Here is a 22687-nt window from a genome sequence, read left to right as displayed (position 1 = left end):
CTAAGTCCCCCAAGTAAACACCTGCTGGGGATAACATTTACTAATTTACCTAAAATCACTGTTAAACAAAAATGGCAATTAAATGCACAGAAATCAACATTATGTTTCAAGATGTTTCTGCTTAATATTAAAAACATCACCACTGACGCCCAGAAGAGGGAATCTCAAACTTTCTGAATTTACAGGTGTGGGATTATCCCTTAAGAAAACATCTGTGTTAATACCAACTGTGATACAAGCAAGAGGAAAAACAACTTCCACAAACAGGGAAAATATGATGAGATATTGCAGAAAGCTTCTCTTAGTATATGCAAAAGCACACATGCTGAGGGGAGGGGGTGGAAGCACCATGTAACATGAATCATTAGACCATTCACAAATTCTATCACCCAAACAATCATTCTATATTCTTGTTTGCCAGGTTTTAAAAAATGAATCCTCGAACAGTTCCATTTACATTTCTCATCATCACAGAATTGAGTAAAACATCAGAGCAATGGAAGTAACACGCATGGTACTCATTCTATAGCCATGGAAGTAACACGCATGGTGCTCATTCTACGTGACAAATTATAAACCTTACAATACTTATCAGACATTGTTTGCCTAGCTGATGCAATCTGATTAAAAAGTTTAAAATTCAGCTTGGTTCAATACTATACCTTTTTCTATTCTATACCAAAACCTTAACAGAACCATTTAAATACGTAATTGGAACGAAATAGAACATGCATCTCTTATGTCAGTTTATTAAATAAACTGCACATGGCCTGGAAAAATTACCTTCTCAGGGTGACAAGAAAATAAAAATGGTTTCCCCCCCATTTCAGAGTGAAATTTGCTGAGCATCTATTCAGGAATACCCATGTTTTCACATGTGTCTCCTTTATCTTGCTAAATTATTTTGTAATTTATATATATCCAGTACACTTTAAGTAAACATTTCTTAATTTAGGCACTACATTTAATATTGAAATTGTAGACGCAGTCAAAGTTAGGGGGAAAAGTTACTTTACCGCAGGGGTCCTCAAACTTTTTCAACAGGGGCCAGTTCACTGTCCCTCAGACCCGTTGGAGGGCCGGACTATAGTTTAAAAAAAAAACAAACTATGAGCCAACTCCTATGCACACTGCACATATCTTATGTTGAAATAAAAAAAAACGAAACGGGGCAAAAACACCTGGCGGGCTGGATAAATGTCCTCGGTGGGCCGCACGTGGCCCACGGGCCATAGTTTGAGGACGTCTGCTTTACACAGCCTCATCTATTTTAAAGTACCATAATTATTTTGGTAGAATTTGTTTCATTTTTTGAAAGAATGGTAAAACAAACAAACTTTATAAAATAAGAGTTTTAACTGAAAAATAAACACTGTTTAATGTGAACAGTAGTTATGTTAATTTCCTTAGGGCTTTGTGAAGGGAAATTTTATAAATATATTTTAGTTCCAAAGGATAAACTCACACTCACTAGGAAAGCATTTTAATCTATGGGAAAGTATGTTCTCAATGGTCACCTTTAATCCAGATTTTTCATGGAAATAAATGAATAGTTTAAAATTTTGTTTTTTGCATCATAGTACTGAATAGAAGGGATTTTTATGTTCTTAATTATAGTGAGAGGTTGGTTCAACAGGTTTAAGAACTTGTGATATAAACCCATTTGAGATGTGAGGTAAGCATTTTCTCTGTAATTGTCGTAAACGGGCAGAAAGTACAGAATGTATACTGTAAACTCAAATTCTCCTAGTAACTGACCTTGATTAAGTGTCGAAGTGCTATTGATGTCACCTGAGATAAAAGACGATTCAGACTGTTTCCTCACAGTGTCATTCCACATCCTTCTTATACGACTCTATTGACATAAGATAGCAAGACAGATTTGTCGCATTAGTTTCTCCAACCTTAGCTTAATAGATGCAAAAATGTACAAGAAGCAACACCTGCCAGCTCTTTAGAGGAGTGTGTGATGTTTGGGTGTAAGAGTTAAGGAATTCCAAGCTGTCCTTTTGCTTCTTTCCTAAGGGACATTTAAGGTGCCTTCAAAAACAGGCTCTATTTTTTAAATTTTAAGTTAGAGGTGAATGGTTATTCAAAACACGTTTATCAAGTAGCCCTTGTGAGCTGGCGCTGTGCTGTATGAGCTTAGAATAACAACATGATGGTGATGCACTTCTTCCAGAAGTTCCCTCAAAAATAGAAATGTGCTCCCCTAATGAAACACCTTGAAGAAATATTTAAAAAGCAATCAAAACCAAATTACTAAAAAAGCAAGTATTTGCCATCTAGATCATTATAACGAGAAGACAATCATTGCATCTAAAGAGGACATGTCTCAGCAGGCTTTCTATAAACAAGGTTAATTAAAGATGCTGTCAAAGGCTTTGTTACCTGGGTGCCAGAGGAATACCGAGCGCTGGTTCGAGTGGTAGACGCCTTCACTGAACTGTGCGGGCTCTCAGTCGGGAGGCCGCCACAGCAGTACGCATGTCGGAAGCACTTTCCATATTCTTTCCGTACCTGCATTGATAATTGTGAGACCAGGGGATTAATATGTGCCTATCTCGGTGTGTTTTCTCTCTGCAATTAAATGAGCAGTGGAGACAACCAAAAGAAAGGAAGTTCCACTTCAACATATCCATGCAGAAAATAAATGCAACTTGTCAAATAATAATCAGAAATATAGCACTGTCAACCAGACTGTTTATTGGTTGTTTTAAAATGTGATATAGCAAGTATAAAAACCTATTTTATGCAAAATTTTGTTTTCCATTTATGTAAATGTATTTAGTAACTTCTTAAAATGTATGGTAACAAAAAAGGGTAAACATTTTTGGTATTTTCCTTGTTTAATTACTCTCAACTCTTCTGTGAAGTTCAGTCATTTAATGTCTATGTGCTTCACATTTGTTTAGGTATTTCTATACCTAAACCTTTTACTTTATTGCATAGTTTTGCAGGTAACCTCTCTATAAGGACAAGACTTCTCTGACACAAGTAAAAGTAAAAAAGTACTAGGATACATTTGCCACTAACGTGGAGGGAATGTTTTCTTCATCTTCTCATGTGTCTAGCTCTACCATTTAGTGTAGAGAATCCAAGGATGTCTATTCACTTCATTAGCACACAAGGGAACTATTTATGTAATTTCCATTCACATTAATGAGTTACCCAAGTAATTTCCTTTTGCGCCTGAAGCCAGGATATATGAATAGAAAAAAAGTTGTCAGGTCTAAAACAAAGTTCAACCTACACTTACAAGAGAGAAGATCAACAATTGATAAATAATAGGGCCAAGCCACAAATGGAGGTTCAGCGCTACCGGCTGGCTTGTAAGCAACTATATTGACATAAAAATGTGTTCTTGTGACTTAGAGCCAGACTTTGAAATGACATGGCAAATAAGAAATTGCATAAGAATGTATTTATCTGGATGGTTACAAAAAAAATGAAAGTTTGTTTTTATTCCCCACTTAATTTTTATGGCTCGGAATCTACCTGAAAACTCTGTGGCTTTGACAATTATTGCTTGTAAAAGTACAGAATTAAAGTAACCATGTGACCTTTTAAATCCAGGCACACTTGCATTTCCATCCTCTTAGTTTTATTTAATTACATGTATCAGAGCAAATCATAATGGAGTTGAGCTTTCAAAGCACTGCTGTGCCTCATATGGTCACTCAAGCAGTAAGGATTGCAATTCTAACTTAATCATTTGATATCACATTCATAACAAACCATTCTGGTGCTATCCAACAGAATGTACACAAGATGCAGCATGATGCTTTCAAAACCTAATTGCTAATTTAGAAGGCATACTGAAAGTCTCTTCAATTAAGACAGACAGCTAGAAATAATGACTACCTCGCCCATTTTCTTAAGTCCATTCTTTATGGAAAAGACATCTTGCAAAACAGCACAAAATGTAGTGATATGTGATAATATATATGTATATATATACACAGTATTGAAAATGCTCATTTAATAGAAAATATATGAAACACAAAGCAAGTGTTAAGGTTATCCCTGTACAATGTTTTAAAAGTTAAAATTTATTGTTATTAAATAAAACACAATACCGCACAAAAATGTCTGTGCATTTAATGGGTATTAAATGCTCTGAAACGCTGTATAACCAGGACAATGGCAATCTAAATGGTCTTTTATACAAATAATACCCTCCAGTGTTGGTTTTGCCTAATGCCTATATTGCTGTGAATGTACATTATCTGTCAGTGCTGCACATTCCACTGTCATTATCTCAAAATTATAGCTTATTCAACATTGATGGAAGCAACAACACTATCATCTTGTCAGGGCTGAAAACATAATAGTTTTCACTTTCACAATTCTATTTCTCTGTTCAATTTAGTGACCAACTAGTAATAACAGAATAAAAAAAAAAGACTGCATTATATATACAGACAGGGAAAGGATGATGCCCAGCAAAGGGCAGGGAAATTTCAAACTTAAATGTCAGCTAAACTATTCTCAACTTTATATTCTTCTCACTACAGATGACTATTTTTCATCCGTAAACTTTAATTTTGGAGTATTGTGGGTGAGTATGGAGAAAAGCACTAAAAGTACTTTGTGAGTAGAAACATGAAGCTATTTAACAGTGTGTCCTCCCACGTTTGTGAATCTCAAGTTCTATCCACTTCAAGTCAAACAATAAAAACAGCACAAGCGTGTTGTCACTCACTTTTTTTTGCAGAGCACAGTGAAAAATAAAAATGAACACTCCCTGGAAGGCATTAAAGATGGTGAAGAGATATGCCATCACAACCGTCTCCTCATTAACAAAAAGCAACCCAAATGACCAGGTTAAGCCAAGAAGACACAGGAGAGCAAAAGCGCCAAGCACCCATGACCTGAAAAAATAAAGTGAATTTTAGTAACAGTATCAAAGGGAGTAAACACATAACACATTTAATATCAACAGCTTAGCAGCAGGTGACTGTCTCTAAGTTCAAATTCAAATGCAACAGCACTTTGGTTTTAACCTTTCATGGATTACAGAAAGAACAGCAGCATTTAGTACTGCAGACTCCAGGGAACACAGCAACAGCAGGCTTGCCCTTTTTTCATTCCAGAATCAACAAGCTATCACCACTACATCAAAATACAAGGTGTAAAACATCCTTCAATGACATTATTCTTTTTTATGTGCATTTTGGTAAATATAAATTAAGGAGTCCTTAATTCATTTACACCGATATTTTTATTCCCATGGGATACTTAGGACACTGAATAATGTGACACACACAGAAAGGTTAAATGGCAGGTAATCACTTAACACCTAATAAAACTAATCTTAGGTGGCCTGAGGCAAGTAACTAAGCCATGAAGAGGCCTAGCTGAAATGGGACAAAAACATGAGAACAACTTCAAAATAAAATAATTTTGGAGCGATTTCATCATGAATAGCTTAAGGAGAAAAGAACTGGTAGGAAATAGGAGGGAATGAGAAGATTTAAAGTCCGTGCATCCCATGTCTAACTAATGATCTTACTTGATAAATGGCTTATTATCTTCATAGCTAGAAAGCATTATAAGCAGAAAAGAGAAACAAAATTATTAGACAGAATTAAAATAGAAAGTAATAGAAAGCATTTATATATTTTATAAATTAGTTAAAATTAAGAAAGTCAAGATGCAGAGGCAAGCAATTAAAAAATAAAGGCTTATTATAGTTTTTAAAATACTACAGCAAATTAGATATTCCAAAATAATTATAAAAATTAAGGGCAATTCATGATATTGACGGATTGTAAAAAATATAAATCATGCCATAAATTTGTTAATGTAGGGTTCTCCCTTACCCAGGCAAGTCCGTATTATAGTAGCCATCACAAACACGGTAATTACTGGTGTAGATGGGAAGACAGAAAGAGGAAAAGGAAGAAAAGAGAGAGATGCTAACGATTAGCTCTCTCTCTTACCATGCAACATGCAATGAAGCTGGCACTAGCCTGTCTAAAATAATTCATCTGATTTGTTAAAAAGCTACCTTTACTATAAATCTGCCATTTTTACATTAAAATATTGTCTCATAATCCATTTGAATAATACCACCTCGGATTTTAAATTTAGTGCCTCATTTTAAAAGAATGCTGAACGTGCTCCTCTGAGGATGGCTTAATGAAGCAACAGCTATCTCTCTCTCTCTTTTTAAACTAATGAGATAGCATGTTTTCCATTGATGGCAATATTGCAGTTTTTATTCAGGATTGAGATAAAGTAAACATTTCCTTAATAAGCATGAAAACAACAGATAATCTTCAAGTTAATAGTAATAATAGAGGAAAAATCTCTTAGGAGAACAGGATTAGTAGTAGGAACTGCTCAGAATCCTTAAATCGAAAAGTCATTTAATAAAACAAATGTAATATAATCATATCAGCTATGCAAACAGGAACATTATTTTGAACTGCAGTTTCAATTCATATGAAATTGCTACAGCGATATGGAATTTCCACAAAGCCACTGAAACAATTTCTTGGCACTTGATCAAGAGAGAAATTATCTAATTTTCATCAATGTCTGTGACATGGTAATATTGACAACTCAACCTTGATTGGTAAATTTTAATTTTGGATAATTTCTACAGTTGACAGAAGGCATTCCTGTGTTCCCTGTGGAGAATATCTTTTACTCAGTTTGTCAAGTACAAAAACTGAAATACAAAGCACTTACTTAATGTTTTCCAGCCTGCTAGAATCTGGTTTCAGAGAGTTCGAGTGCTTCACCATTTTGCACAGTGTGATCACCAGGAAGATAATGTTAAGCTGTTGTAACAAATAAATAATTAGAGGGCTAAAAAAAAGAAAGGTAAGTAAACAATAATCAAGCTTTAAAAATATTATTTCGTGATGTAATGCCTAAACATACTTAAAAGCAGACACCGATGGCATATGCAAATGGTAGATACTGATTTAATTTTGGTTTCTGGACATAACGATTCAGTCAAGTCTATACATAAAATACTCTGGCTATGTATGAACAATTCTTGAATAGATCATTTGACATGAAAGTGCAACCTCATGAAGTTAGCATCAGGTGGTATTGATTAACTAAGTTGGCAAATCTAAATCAGCTTCTTTAGCTAGAGGTCCTTTGGGACCTAAAAGACATGTGATGGAAAGACTGCAGCGAACTCCTTACAGGGAGAATTTACACTATGTAGTTTATAATGACGAAATTCCTGGGCTTGGGACTATATAAAACTTGAGAATACCTCTCCTAACTTTTATTGTCTCCCAATTAAATTATAACAATACAGTGCTTTTATAAGGAAACTCTTACGGACTGAAGCAAATCAACATGAAAATACTCCTTAGTTATGTGGAATATGATTACCGTATGTGTAAGTACACATTGTTTGTGTGAAAGATATTTAACAATATCATGTTCAGGTTATAAATGCTCTCTTCCTTATGTTTCTATATTCTATGAAAGTAGACGAATTCTGAAGCAAGACTCTCTTGAATACTTCAAAAGATTCAGCTGTGCAAAGATTCTAGATTCAAACATAAGTAAACGGGGAAAGACGGAACCGGGCACAAGGGGGTCTGGGCTGCTAAAAGGTCAACAAGAGCACACTCAGAAGGAAGAAGCTGTGTTTTAAATAAGGAAAGATAATTTGCATTTATTCTACAGACAGACACTTGACTGAAGCTGCATACCGAGAGGCAGTTCCACTTGAAAAACAAAACAAAAACCTATGTCTCGCCTGGATTGTTTTCCTATTTACTTTGTATGATTACTTTCAAATACCAAAATTATTTTGTGATTTTATGTGGCTTAATTTGAAAGTGGCTGAACAAACAGCATGTTGACAAAAGGACATTTTGTACACTGGATGAAGGCATTCCTTGCTGACGGATAACCAACGTTGTTAGAGTAGCATGACAGTTTTTACTGAGTCACGATACCATAAGCTAAAACAACAGCATCATTCTGCTTGTCTGACTGCTTGAGTTTCCAACTTGGAAAAATGATGTAAGACAATAAATTTAAATTTCCAAGTCTTTCCAAATGATGAGTTTAGAGGCTTTAGTGAACACTGTATATAGGTATAGTAATCATTTGTCTATGTGTCTTATAATTTCTCTTCAATGTTGCATTTCATAGAGACTAATGGGCATACTTTTTACATGTAAGTAAGCAGGAATCTGACCATGACTCTTTGTTACTTTGGGACAAAAAGTTCTTAGTTTAAAAAAAAACAAGTCTTCTGATGCATATCCACAAAAACAGTAAATAAACTTGTGGATATGATCCCCAGCAAGATTATTTTAGTTGATCAAAATATAAAGAAACACATGAATTTGGAGAACTATGTATAATATATTTTATTGAACAAATACACATATTGACATTCCTGCTGTACTAAGGATGTGCTTGTTGTACTGGGTAAATGATAAAACATCTGTCTTTGACAACTTGAGAGCATTCTCCTAGAACAGTAAATATCTGATTAAGTTTTTAAAGAATCATAATAAACACTATTTCTACTTTTGAAAAGACAAAAATCAATAGTTTTTACTTTATATTTCATGCAGCACTAGTCTTCACAGTGATAGTTAAAATGCAGGGAAAAAGACATAGGTAAATGGACAAAATGGCTAAAACATTTAAAAATGACTCTCACGTTGAAAATCAGGGCTCTCATAATCTGCTTGCTTTATAAATTCAAAGATAAAAATCAACCGAACGTCTCCCGCTTTCTTTTTTTGTTAAATGGTTCTAATGAGAAATCTTTGTTTCTAACTTTTTTGGTCTAGGCTTCCCAATCTCGCCCCCCCCCCCCCGCCAACCCTGTTATTTCTACCCTTTTTTAATTAAACAATTTGCTGAAGCGTATAAGGCCCATATAATTTGGTGTTCATTACTTTCTAAGCAATAAATATAATTGTCCCCTAATTCACGCAAGAACAACATAGTTCTAGTTGTATAATCCACAAAGGGGGTGGGGTGAGGGGCTCACTATAATACATAAAATTACAAGGAACGTAAATAGAGAAAAAAATGTGGAAATAAAACATATTATGCTGTGTATGGAAAATGATCAGTGGGGGTGATCTTATAGAAACAAACCAATTCCACAGAGAAAAGCCAGACAAAAGCATGTTATTTAGGAATGAAAACATTTTCAATGAAATGTACATTAAGAAATAAAATTAAACATTTTCCGTGATATTGAGAATCCTTTCTAACAATGGCTATCAAAAATTAAATGACTACAATGTGGTACAGAAATCATTATAACATTTAGTTCTTAAAATGTCTCTCCTTTCTTTTCCCCATAGCCCACTGAAGTTTTCAGCATTATGAGTTTGTAGTGTTTCTTTGTAATTAAAAATGTAAGGTGCTCACAAGACACGAAATACAGAAAAATTAAGAAAGGCAGGGGAAAAACATCTGTAACATGAAAGGGTGATGTAGCAGGCTATTGTATGCTCACTTTACAGATAACTGAGATAGGAAGGAACTATTTCTTAACCAATATAATGTTAATGCTAAGGTTTCATATGCCATGGACCCATTTCCAAATAGCGCATTCTTCCCAAATAAAATTAATCATTGATGAAATTAGGAATCTTCACATGGCAATTCTGTCTGTAGACATGATTTCTATAAAAATCTACTACTATACGGAATCAGGGAATGATAAATGAATTGAAGATAAATAATAAATTGATTAGGAAATAAAATACAGCCTCAATAAAATCGTGAGTAACGTAGTGCGAGCTTAAAATGCCTTCTATATGGTGATTTTTTTCCAATTCTCCATTTCCTTTCAGACAACTCCCGAAAACACTCCACGATTCCAGTCTATTCAACTATTTGCCCACCTCCAAGTAGCTGTACTATCTCCAAACCAGTTTATGTCATTTGTACTCACACAGCTGAAAATCAGATCACTAATAAAAGAGGAAAGACCAGAAAGAGAGTACTTGTTTCTGGCATGCCTAACATCAGAATGTTTCAAAAGACTCCAGAAAAAGTGGGTTGACAAATCTGAAAATACTGGGGGGGGGGGGGGGGGGGGGAACCATGAAACCACAGGATTGTGCAGTCAGGTTTTCTGGTTTCACGTCTGTCAATTCTCCATTTTAAGAAAATTAAAAACAAAAAATAAAGTCAACGTATATTGTTTAATTGAAAGCACACTCGAGGCAATGGTATCTTTTATGTCAAAGTACTGTCATTTCTAGACAAATTCATTATGTAAGACACTGATTTGTTAGATGGGAAACAATGCTGAGTAAAGAAAAATAATCTGTGACTATGTGATATTTTTTAACCACAGCTCTACATTAAAAACAAACGAACAAACAAACACTAATAGTCAAACATCACTGAAGAGTTCTATTAGGGAGATAAAACATTTTATTATTTAACAATCATGTAAATATAATAACTCCATCATACAAAGGGCTTCAAAAAGTTTTTGGAATAATCCCATCACCTTTTAATTCCAGTTTTCCACAAACTTTGAAGTACACTTGTATATAGTGAAAACATTTCCTGGAGTTAAAACATATGACTAAGCTTAAACATACTTTTAAAAAGTGGTTTTAGATTTCTCTTATTTTCTCTAGAGCTTTAAAAAAGTAAAACCCACAGATGTTCACTTTTAGTGTTGGGGAGGAAACATTTGTTAGACCTTTTTTCAGGAGGCAATATACTCTGATAAGAATGATGGTTTTAATGTAGACTATTTTCATTAGCTTAAAATTATTTTACTATAATTATATATTTAACGAAATCAATTATCTTTTAAAATCACCCTTTTCTGCTCTTAAAATTTATATTCATTCTCTTAAAATTATTTTTTGCTCTCTTAAAATTCAATTGTGGAGATCAAAGGAGGAAATAAAGGGGCAAATTAAAACATCTTTGATAAAAATCACAGGTTAAATGTTCATCTCAAGTCTAAAAGGGCTGTTTTGCAGGGACGTAGGCTACAAATAAAGTGTCATTCTTTGTATTTTTCCTAGAACATGCCTCTTTTCACCCTTGAATCTGTTCCTCCCACCCCCCCGCCCCCACCCCCATTAGAGTAGTGACTTTGTTCTCCTTCATCCTCATTTTCTTTTCTGACTTTGGTATCCAACAAGGATGGATTTTGCCCATTTGACACTAGAAAGCAAGTGAACAGAGAGGGAAAGAAGAATGTCTCCACCATCCAATTACTGCTCCTTTCCCTTGAACGAAGCCACTAGAAGGAATAGGCTCATAAGATTGGGTTGCACACTGTATGTCAACCACCAACCTGATAGTTACTTCTGGAAACGAGGCAACTCATCCAGGCAACATACAGCTGCTAGCTTTGCTCTGTGCACCAAGTGGACACGTCGAGTAGAAAGAACGAAAGCAAATTCCAAAGAAAACACCATCCTCCCGAATTCTGATTTTTTTAAAGCCGAAACAATACAAATAAATTGGGAAATTCTTTCTCTTTGGGGAGTATCGTTCTTATTCCTATCTCATATGAATATTTCATAAATAATTATTTGGGTAATCTCTGCCAGTATAATTTGCTCATACAATTCATCATTTCTACTGTACATCATTCTACGTACATATGGAAAAACATGAAAACACAAAATAAGAAAAAAAGAGAACCTAGATTATGGGGGAGTACTGTTTGTCTTATCACCATCAACCTGCTCCAGTGAATCACATCTGTCTGAGCTTTAGCAGCTTAAGATTCATTCCACCGCCTGCAGAGCCGACATGGATATGATAAGACAGAAGAACAGAAACAGCACTCTGAAGTCACCTAGCTGAAGTGCACATGTTCTGACCCTTTTTGTCCTCCCTGGAGCTTCTGCTACCTGGCAAATGCGGCTCGAAAACTCACTTGTATCTCCAGATCTTTACTGTTAGCCAAGCAGAAACCTATTTCCCCCTGGGACTAGCAGCCAGAGAGGTGTTCTCTGAAGAAGACTCCTAAATGAGTGTGTGAGCTGAACTCTTACTGAACTGAATTAATTATTAACGATGCAGATGGAACTGTCCAAATGATAAGAACAGCTCCTGACGTGTCATGATCCAAGCTTTCATTAAACCATTTCAGGCATACTAATGGTTTCCCACCGCTCATTACTTACAAGCACTTTTCTCATAGATGTAATAACTCTAGTGCCTGTAGGCAAGACATTCTATAGAAACGCAGAAGTGGGGAGTTTTATCTTCCTTAGCATATTCTTTCTCTTCATAGAACCATTATTATGTCAAATGTATACCTATTTAATACTAGTAAATTAAATGGTTTCCATTCAGCAAAATTGGATATTAAAAATACTAAAAGCAAACACGTAATTTTGTGATAAGAAAATATCTTAATAGAATAGTATACAATATAATGTTACATTATACCATTTGTTTCTGAATGTAATTATAGATGTCTTCTAGATGCATAAGCAAACGTACTAATATTCAATGGACATGTTGCAGAATCCGACCTCAGGAAAGGATTAAGGCTGCATGAAAAGACGTTGGTTTGTGGCACGATCCACATTCCTTGTGTCTTTCTGCGTTGGGGTGGAGAGCAAGGGAACTACAGAATTACTCTCGGAACTGATACCAGCCCTGCTACCTGCTGTTTTTAAAGATGGAAACACTGTTTCCAAAAGCCCTTCACACTTCAACCTACATGATGTGGTAGAGAATAATTACAACAAGCCTAGTACCAGTGGACTCTACATCTAAGCAGTCAGTAAAATGTTATCCTTACCCCTTTCTTATGCTTGCTAACTTGTGTAAGCATGACCATTTAACAACTTTCACCAAGTGAAACATTAGTGACCTAAAATCAACATTTATAAGCACAGATGCCAAATAAACAAAATAACTACAAGATAAAAGACCAGATGATATTTTTATAGACCAAATAACCTCAAGCGATCTTTCTATTTGTCAAATTAATAGATGTGTTTGGCTACTTGGCTTAGGGCCCAATTGCATCTTTAGTGAAGATCCTCGTTTGTCACTTCCTTCTAGATAGGCTTCGGAAGTGTTAACATAAGTAAAGCAAGAAAAAAATCTGGGGCAATCATCTGAATTGAATAATTCAGAGGAGAAATCAGCTTTTCTAGAAATGCTTAAAAATATGTTCACTGGTTTGATTCAGGCAAGCAATTCATTTCAAATTGTCATTTTGCTTTGCATAAGTAATTTTGTAAAATAATTAATTTCAATGCCAAAAGGACATGCATTTGAAATGGTTTTAAGTTCACTTTGTCAACTTAAGTTTTTTTAAAAAAATTTCTGAAACACTAACCATATGAATATCCTTGCAGGCTCATTTGTGCCTTAATTGGAGGAGGAGGGGTGTGTGTGTGTGTGTGTGTGTGTGTGTGTGTGTGTGTGTGTGTGTGTGTGTGTGTGTGTACGTGGGGAAGGGGGGAAATCCTTAAAATAGTACTAAAAAGTATATAGGTAATATCTCTTAATTTTTCCAACTTTATATGGGTATATAAATACTCCTTTCTATCAGTGTATGCTAGAATAGTACAAATAGTTTTAAAGACTAAAATCCAAATAGCATTTTAATTCATATATGAGGCTTATAGTAATATAAAAAATTAAAAATATTTTAGTGTTAGTGTATGTAGCATTCGTCAAATCAAGATTTAATACACCTTTAAAAGGCAGCATTTTAATATTTGGTAATTTATCCATTAGGAAAGTAATTTTAAATCTAGGGATTTTAAAAGTGATTTAATTTTTAAAAAGAAGACATTTATTCAAAGATCATAAATTACTGTGTAGAATAAGTTAAGACGGCGATATTAAAATATATATGTATTTATTTTTAAATGTAACTTAGGTGGAGAGTTTCATTTCATGTTCTTTCCATCTTTTAAAACATTATTTAATTTACAAATCCTCGACAGGCATGGCACAGGGCTCAGAATAGATATGTAAAACTCTCCACGAAAAACTACCAAACACACACACAAAAAAAGAAAAACTACCAAACACAAAAGCAAAACAAGCTATTTACATCAACGCCTTCTTCCCCCTAATTATCAGATGAATTCTGATCCATATCATCCTAATGCGAATTATATGTACATTTAGATTACAGAATTACTTTTATTACATTGACTAAAAATGGAAAACCGTATTTTCAAATGGAAAATGATTTTTGGAAATAATACTAAATAGCAAGTATAGGAACTTTCAATAAAGGAAAAATATTCAAAATAGATTATATAATCTAAACTGTAAAACAGGTAAGTTTACAATGTTCAATGCACAGAAAAATTAACAACAAAATGAGCTGGAATAGCACTGCTAAAGAAGGAGGGAAACTAGCGCGTGCTTACCAGAATAATGAAGGTAACGGGCCCAATGAAGCTCCAGATAAAATAATTGTCTACGTGAAGCCAGCAACTATCACGGAAAGCAAAGAATGTGTAGTAAGCAGTTTCAATGGACTCTTAACATCATAAATAAATAACATTTTTAAATGTGTCAAGCAAAACAATCTATTTGTACATTTGCCTTCGAAAATTCATTTATCTCAGGCAAGAATATTTCAAATCGATTCTGAGTCGGCTTCAACTTAACAAAGGTGATGGTTTATTGTTCCACCTGCTATTTTTCATTTCAGGCTTTATAGTTAATAAAAGCAAAAGAACTATGTTTGCACGGGGGAAAACAATATACCCTAAACCACTGCCAAATTCTTAAGATTTCTGACTTTATAAGGAAAAAATGGAAATTAACTGTCCCAAAATTGTCTGTTTCAATTCTACAACCAAAAAACTCATCAAATTCACACCATTGAATTCTCATGCAATGCCTTTACTTGTCTTTCAACATCTGTATAGTTAAAAAAAAATAAAATGATTTCTTTAGCTCAAAGAATCTTTATATGATTAATTTTATCAAAGGGGATAAAAAACAGAATTGGAAGGCAAATTCATGCATTTAGCAAACCCAATCCTTAGAAACATGCTATGGCTACCTTCTGACACTTTCCATAAACATCTGTATTTTTATAAATGAAAGACGCAGACTTATTTCAATCCATTCAAACTGCCTGATGCAATATTATCAAAGTAAACCACATGGGATGGAACGTGCTACTGTCACAATTCAGAAGGGGGCCCTCTAGCTGGAGGGTCTGCTGCACAAGGAGAACTAACGGAGCATTAGCTTAAAGCTGAGGAGTTAAACCTGTCAGATGTTGTAAGTTCATCAGAAATTTTACTTAATATCTTTCTAAGACCAAAAAGGTTATTTACGTTTCCAATTTGTTTCAGGTCAGTCTTTTGTGCTAAAAAGAAAGTCCATAATTTAGAATCTGCCCTGCTAGAGTACAGATCCTCTGAACCTAGAAAATTACAAAAGACTTGATTGTAATTTGTGCACGGCATGCCCATTCTCTAACCAATAAAGCTTTCACAGATGCTATTTTAGTCTGTCAGGGACCCTCACTGACAGCTAACAGGCTTTAAAAAATTATTCACTTGAAAAACACTCAGGTCACTTGCGATTACTTACGCTTTTTGTGTTCCATAACTCTTGTAGTCAATAGCAGCTGAAACGCCAACTACTGTGGCTGGAAACAAGTAACCAGCAACATAGTAATATTTCTTCCTTGAATATTCACTTTCAAACACCTCAACTAACATTAGATAGAGCTGCACACCTTCTAGGCACATCCAAGCAAAAGCCGCCAAAAAGAAAAAGTGTAAAAGTCCTGCAAATATTGGACATGCAATCTACAAAAGAAAAAGATTGGAAAACACATGAATACAAACATCCCCATAAAAATTATAAAATGCTTGTGGACACTACTCACTTTAACGTGTATCTTTATTTATACTAAACTACTGCTTCTATAAAATATTGTTCCATAGATGGAAAAATTGTAAAACACTGAAAAGTTTAAGCAGAGCCTGTGAGGCTTACAGAATATAACTCCAAGTCTGCTAGAAATTCCATTACTAAAATAAATGACAATTTCTTAGTAAAATTAAATATCTAGTAAGAAAACATGTCATATTTCTCTTCTGGGATTTTTCATCAGAAAAGTCCAAATAGTACGTAGATAATATGAAGAATACTTGTTTATACATATATTTTTCCTACCTTTTCCACTACCAAATTTAAAAAATAATCTTTCAAAACGAAAATCAGGTTGTAATTGTCTAGAATTATTGTCCTGTCCTATCTTGACCATTGTTAAACTAATCCCAGTTCAAATAAACATAAAAAACATATTATCTAATTATTAAGTTGTTTCTGGCATTCAGACTTCAAGATGAGTAAATTGCTCTGAATATGCAGAAATGATCACTGGTCAGAGTCATTGTGTGAGCAAAATATGAATTTTATGAATAAAATCTTATTTCAGCACTCCCAGTATTCAAATTACTTGCATTCATTACAACACAGAAAATGCAACCATGCCTTAATATGAGAGGGATTCAAAAAGTCTATTATTTTTTAATTCTATTTTCCCACAAATTTTTTGAAGAATCCTGCTACATGAAATGAATAATCAGGCTCTGGAAAAATATTTTAACTCAAAATAATAATAAAATAATATGGCTATCATTTAATTTTATTTAAAATGGCCCTTTCAGTATTGTTGTTTCAAGTATGACAAGAAACAGAGTCAAAGATTAGCATCAACCTCATGTACATATTCACACCTTAAATTATAATCCTATCCAAAACACGAGGCTATTTAACTTGAAGAGGTGCTTACCATGTATTTTGTCTTATCGATGCCAATTAAGAAAATAAATTCTGCAATGAAAAGGTTGATGCAGAGGTTCTTGTGAATTGTGTTACGGTCACTCTGTAGACCACGGAAAAAGCAGAAGGTGAAGATGCAGATGGCGAGGCAAACGAGGGAAATGACAATTCCCACCCAGGTGATGACTGTAAGAAGCAATTGATGAACTCCATCTTTGTACTAAAAAAAAAATAAATAAAAGATATGAGGAATATTAATATTCTTGCATCATGTCAACTAAAAGATACCTTTTAAAAAAATTTCCCTACACCATATCAACCAATGGAAAGTTGGCTTGCACATATAACAACTCATTTTTAATATTGAATTACTATGCATAATATCAGCAGACCCCAAGTTAAGAAACAAGACCCATTCTAACTGCCTCTCTAAGTCCAATTTGTAGGTAAGTGAGAACAGGTGCAGACTATCTTGTTTTGCCTGACTTTTATTTCAAGACAAGCCACAAGGTAAGGTGATTATGATGAAGAATTTATTATAAATTGAGTTAGTTCAATCATTTCAAAGTGAGGGCAATTTTACATAACATTAAAGGACAAGTAGGAGTAACCCAGTAGTTGGACTGACTATACTCCTCTTTGTGTTCAACCAGAGTTTAATAAAGAAAAGATTTTCAATATTATCTTACTGATCATAATCCCAGCCCCCCCAAAAAAAATCACCTGAGAAAAGAATGCAAGAGTCTAATTACTCCAAAATTAATGACTAAAATAATTATCTACCAAAACATAGAGAAAATATTATAGGTTAGGATAATAAGTATTAACCATTATTAGTGGTGGTTAAAAAAATCATCACTATTTAAATTTTATTTCTAGGTCAACAACTAAAACATATTTTCACAGTTTTACTTTTACCTTGGGTTTTATATTATACTTACAGAGTTGAAACCACAATAGAACTTAAGAGAGTTTTCATGGTATGTTTCTTAAAAATATACTTTATCGCCTGGCTTTTATTCATTCTGTCACCAAAAGGAGTATTAGAAACAGTCTGTAGGCATTCTGCGTTTTCAAAATTGGCAGCTGTGCACAGTGTGCACAATCACAGTGACAAGGCATTGAGCATCTTCAACGGGAGGTAGTAAAATAAATTCAACATCTAGATCAGGAGAGCATGCAAAACTGAAGAGCCTTTCACAGGACTTTACCGATTTCCATTTTGGGGTTTTGTTTTGTGATTGCCTTCCTGAAACACTTGTCCCCAAAAGAAAAACTGACAAGTATGTAAAGTGGTATCAGAGCACATGGCCTTGAAAAATAGGATATATACTGCCGAGACTTACCAGAATACATGCACAGTGTAGAACTTCCCATTATTTTGTTTGTTTTCAGTTACGATAAGCACCCAAAGAAGGAACTATTACACAGCTTGTATTGAATCTCTGAGGCTTTTTCTATTACTAATTAGAAGTGAAAACACTTACTACAATTTCCCTGTGGGCCATGAGAATTGCAAAATTGGTGAGGTGGCTGCATGCACACGTTGTACGCGTTTTATTGGTGTCAACCAGCTTGCAGCCCTGGGTAGACCAATATCCCATCATGGTTCTTTCCGAGTAGTTCCAGAAGGAGCAGTTTGCATTGAAATAATTGTCAGGCTGGGAAATAAAATGACAAGATAAAATTAGGATTTTACACTTTAAGATGGCAATAGCAATTGTTTAATATGTGTAAAAGGTAATTTAGATTAAACTTTGCATGTTTCGGACTATAAAGTTTTTCATCAGCAAAATTGTGGCCTATGTTATACAAGGCAGATATCCAGCTTAAAGGGGGCTTTATAGTCTGAAACACTCTAAAGTGTACTCTAAATTACCGAAGACCCATTTTACACAATTACAATTTCCATCTTATGATTTTACATACTGATGGTACATTAGAATCTTTCCCCCACTTTCTGACAAAACTAGAGCCATGAATTTTTTTCTGAGATATTCCTTTAAAGACCAAGTGTACTGAAATTCATTTTCAATTTTGGAACCTTTCTGGTTAGTTCTAAATGACATGTCAGTGACAATTTGAACCATTGTGTTGAGTACCCGAAGGCTACTAAAGGAGTAAGTCATGTGAGGGACATGAAGGAAAAATGTAACCACACAATTGTACTTTTCCTTGTTCGTTCTAGGGATCCTCTCGGCTAATCTGACGGCATTTATTCATGCATTCTACTACCAACAGACACAAATTCTGCAGTGTTTCAACGTTGTAAAATAATCCAGCTACTGACTCTCTCAGTAGAGAAATCACATCTCCCAAGCCTATGAACTTTAAACACAATGCTTGATAACAAGTCTGTTCAGTGTGACTGGTAATAGTAATTAAAAAAAAAAAAAGGTGGGACACTATATTTTTATGTAATGTTAAGAGTTAATATTTGGCTATCCTGCTGCTAAGGTAAGAGTTAATTTTCACTCTAAAACAAATTAAAGTCATTTACATTTTCATGTTGATTGCTGAATTAGCTTTCATTAAGAATACACTTAAGTTCTAATAATCACTGAACCAGGCTCATTTAATTTTATGTTCACAGACTTAAATAAACTTGTGTCTCTGACCTAGTCCAACATTTAAATTTCAAATAGAATGGTTTTTTATTTTCTCATTTCCATTTCCCTTCTTCCCCGTCCCAGCCCCCCTTTCCCATCTTCAGTACGTCAAATTTGCTTTCCTTACTCACTGGTTTTATAACCTTCCCATTAATTCATTAGCATATGTAACTTACATCAATGTGTGGCAGGGTAAAAAGCACAGGATCAGTCAAGTATACTCGGCTGGACTCTTTATTGATTGAAACTGAAATGACGTGGGAATTCACCGCAATAGTACTATTACGACCAATAAAGTCACCACCTAGTTTTATGGTTGCATTTTCTGTACTGAGGAATTGCCCCAGACTCCGGTAAATGATGAACACCAACTTTGCAAGCCCTAGAAAGGGAAAATTAGTCACATGATTTTACAGAAAAGATGCTTGTGCATAAAACTAGAATAAAATGGGGGGGGGGGATCCTTAAACAATCTTTCTTTAGATTAAGTATAGTAAGGAATTATTTTAAATCTGCTTTTAAAGTGTTAAGCTGTTTTCGGGAGTCAAGTACGCAACGTTTAAGAATTAATAAGTTTAACTGAATACAAAGCCTTTGTCAATTTATAAAAGAACGGACTCCATCTTACCATTTCTGCTGTTCTGTTTGACAGTATTTGCAGAGAGCTGGATCGAGCTGCCTGATCCTTTGATGCCTAGAGGAAATTTAAAGTCTTGGACTTGTCCTTCTGTGCTGAGTACTGCAACCTCTAGAACTGAGAAACACAAAGGAAGGAAGGTTAGGCAAACAATTTTTTTCAAAAGGCAATCTTCAAATTAAAGAGATAAATAATAATTATTGGAAAACTGCTTCAACGCATACTTTTTGGTTACTTTTTCCTCGTTCTAGTTAAATAAAATTGTACTGTTCTATTTCAATTAATAAATGACACACTAATTTACTCTAAGAGATCTTAAACCTTGGCTTCTTTTTTTGAAACATGTATAATCATTTCAACACATTCTTCATAGCTTTAGTCTTTAGGGGGTGGGGGTACATGGGGGATTAAATCCAGATTTTCAGGCTCTTAATTATGCATAGTTTCATTTAAATTATTAAGACAAAATTATTTGTATATACTTCTCACTTCTTTGTGTTAAGTAGCTTTGTAGTACTGTAATTTTATTGTGGTAAAATTTAATCCTAAATATATATTTGGCTGACTTTTCCATTTAAGTGGTGGCTTCAAAATGCTTGGGGAAAAATGAAAATTAAAATACAATGAAATGTTTCCACAAAACTTTTGAAGGCCCTTGCAGATACCTACTTCCACAAATAAGATTAATTTAATATGTAAAATTAAAGGAGGAAACATTACAAGGATACATATTCTAAAAATAGACTAGCACAGTTATTCATGAGAAAACTTCTGGCATTATTTTGAAATTTATCACAACTCCCTACCATCAATCTTACATATTCATTTCTTAAGAGTTAGGTAAAATAAGAACCATGGGCCAGATCTGGCTTATCACCCATTTTTATAAATACAGTTTGATTGGATCATAGTCATATCTACTTTAACTGTATCCAAAATTCAAACATTCAAATGAATTAGCAAAAGTAAAAACGTGCTATGGAAGGCAAATTCAATATATAATAGGGGGATGTAACTTTTAAAAAAATATAGAAAAGCAACTTAAATCAACAATAATATCCAGTCTATTGTTATTCCAAAACAGCTTATAATAAGTATCTCAATATTCAGTTAACTTTATTTTAATGAAAAAGTACTTTTGCTACTAGTATAATTTACTAAGTTATGCTACTAAAACAAGGTGTCATTATATTCATGAAATTATTTTTAAATGATTCCTTTATTTCAGATAAATAATCCTTTAAAGGTAATATTTTAAATAATAATTACAACCTACAACTCTTTCTTTGAATTTTACCTTCTCAACTGGTCTATGTGCTGACACAGTTATTTCTGTGCTTAGAGATGATTTCTGTGTATTTGTGTGTGGAGTCAAATTATCACATATATGTAAGAAGATATGAGGTACTCATGTTTTCATTTTACAAAAATAGATTCATACTATTCTTGTATAATTTTTGGATACTTGTTTATCTTGCAAAGATTAAGAAAATACGTAGATGCAAGATCTCTCCTCATACCAGTTTTATGTGTACTAAGGGAGAAACATAACCAATACATACATCTAACATATATGCCTCCTCCTACCTTCCTGACTTCCTTCCTCATGGAGAATAAAGCTCTCAAGTAATGGTTATTCTGAACACAAGAAACTAAATGTACAACAAATCACAAAAACTCTTGGAGTTTTCACTTTGTTTGAAACAGATATACATGTGTAAAGAAGTTTGTTCAATGAAAAATTTCTCCGCAAGCTTTAATTTCATTCAACATATATTTACCAATTAGCATTTTAAAGAATGTGTCCATTATAAAGAAAACAATGTATGTATTTTTTTAGTTACAGGTTTATTACTTGAAATCTAAGTCCCGTATTTACTTGTGTATAAGCCAAGGTTTTCAGCACATTTTAATGCAGTTTTTGTGGTAAAATTAGGTGCCTCAGCTGATATGGGGGTCGGCTTATACTTGGGTACATATGTTAGATATTTTTAAAACTAATAGAGAAAAGCAAGCAAATTTAGACCAATGAATTTTTAAACATTAAATGGAAAATTTAATAGGAAAGTGAATTTGGCTGAAAAACAAAACTTCAACAGTTATATGGCCAATGAATAAATAAATTAATAGTTAACTGCTTCAGAAAACAGAAAAAGAATACTTAAACATTTTAACACAATGTCAAATGATTCTTAGAGATCGCTAGGTGACTGATTCTTTTATGTGCTAAGAATAATCAGATAAGAATTACCTGGGGATCTGCTAAAATGTACACGGATTCAGTGTTGTGGAGTGAAATTTCTCAATATGACTTTTCTAACTCTTACCAATGACTGGGTGGGACTTGGCAAATAGGGTGTGTATAACACTAACAGAAACGATTGTTCCGTTTTCCTTATCAACTCCCGACTATAAGGATGAGCCACAATCTCTATTTCCATATTGAAGTGCAAGCAGAGAGAGAAAGCCCAAGACCTTTCATGGAGCCATTCCAGACTGCTTTTCTGGGGTGGTGAGAGCTGAGACCAGATCCCAGTGAGGCTGCGGCACAGAGGTGAAGAACCACATGACTGAGAGGCTAGGACCAAGAGAGAGTGGGCTGCTGGCTGAGGAGCAGTGTTGCTTTGAAACAGTGACTGTATCCTTCCTGTTTCATGATCGTGACTTGTGATAACACACCTTCATAATTGTGAGTATTGTCTGAGAG

General features: G+C 34.1%; 1 protein-coding gene across 13 annotated transcripts in view; it reads right to left on the bottom strand.

Moving 5' to 3' along the window:
- ADGRL2 (adhesion G protein-coupled receptor L2) overlaps positions 1-22687 on the bottom strand; it is a 188569-nt gene that overhangs the window by 5784 nt on the left and 160098 nt on the right. For all 13 annotated transcript variants that reach the window (XM_075557579.1, XM_075557586.1, XM_075557611.1 and 10 more), the window contains 10 exons: positions 19972-20097; positions 19520-19725; positions 18222-18395; positions 16745-16954; positions 15532-15752; positions 14349-14415; positions 6700-6791; positions 4706-4874; positions 2392-2520; positions 1759-1855 (listed from right to left, as the gene is read on the bottom strand). In XM_075557579.1, the coding sequence (XP_075413694.1) occupies positions 1759-1855; positions 2392-2520; positions 4706-4874; positions 6700-6791; positions 14349-14415; positions 15532-15752; positions 16745-16954; positions 18222-18395; positions 19520-19725; positions 19972-20097 (1491 nt within the window). The remainder of the gene's footprint in view (positions 1-1758; positions 1856-2391; positions 2521-4705; positions 4875-6699; positions 6792-14348; positions 14416-15531; positions 15753-16744; positions 16955-18221; positions 18396-19519; positions 19726-19971; positions 20098-22687) is intronic.

This window comes from Tenrec ecaudatus, chromosome 1 (genome assembly GCF_050624435.1).
Source record: "Tenrec ecaudatus isolate mTenEca1 chromosome 1, mTenEca1.hap1, whole genome shotgun sequence".
Lineage (NCBI taxonomy): Eukaryota > Metazoa > Chordata > Mammalia > Afrosoricida > Tenrecidae > Tenrec > Tenrec ecaudatus.
The sequence above is the reverse complement of the archived record's forward strand: the minus strand, read 5'-3'. Positions and strand labels throughout refer to the sequence as shown.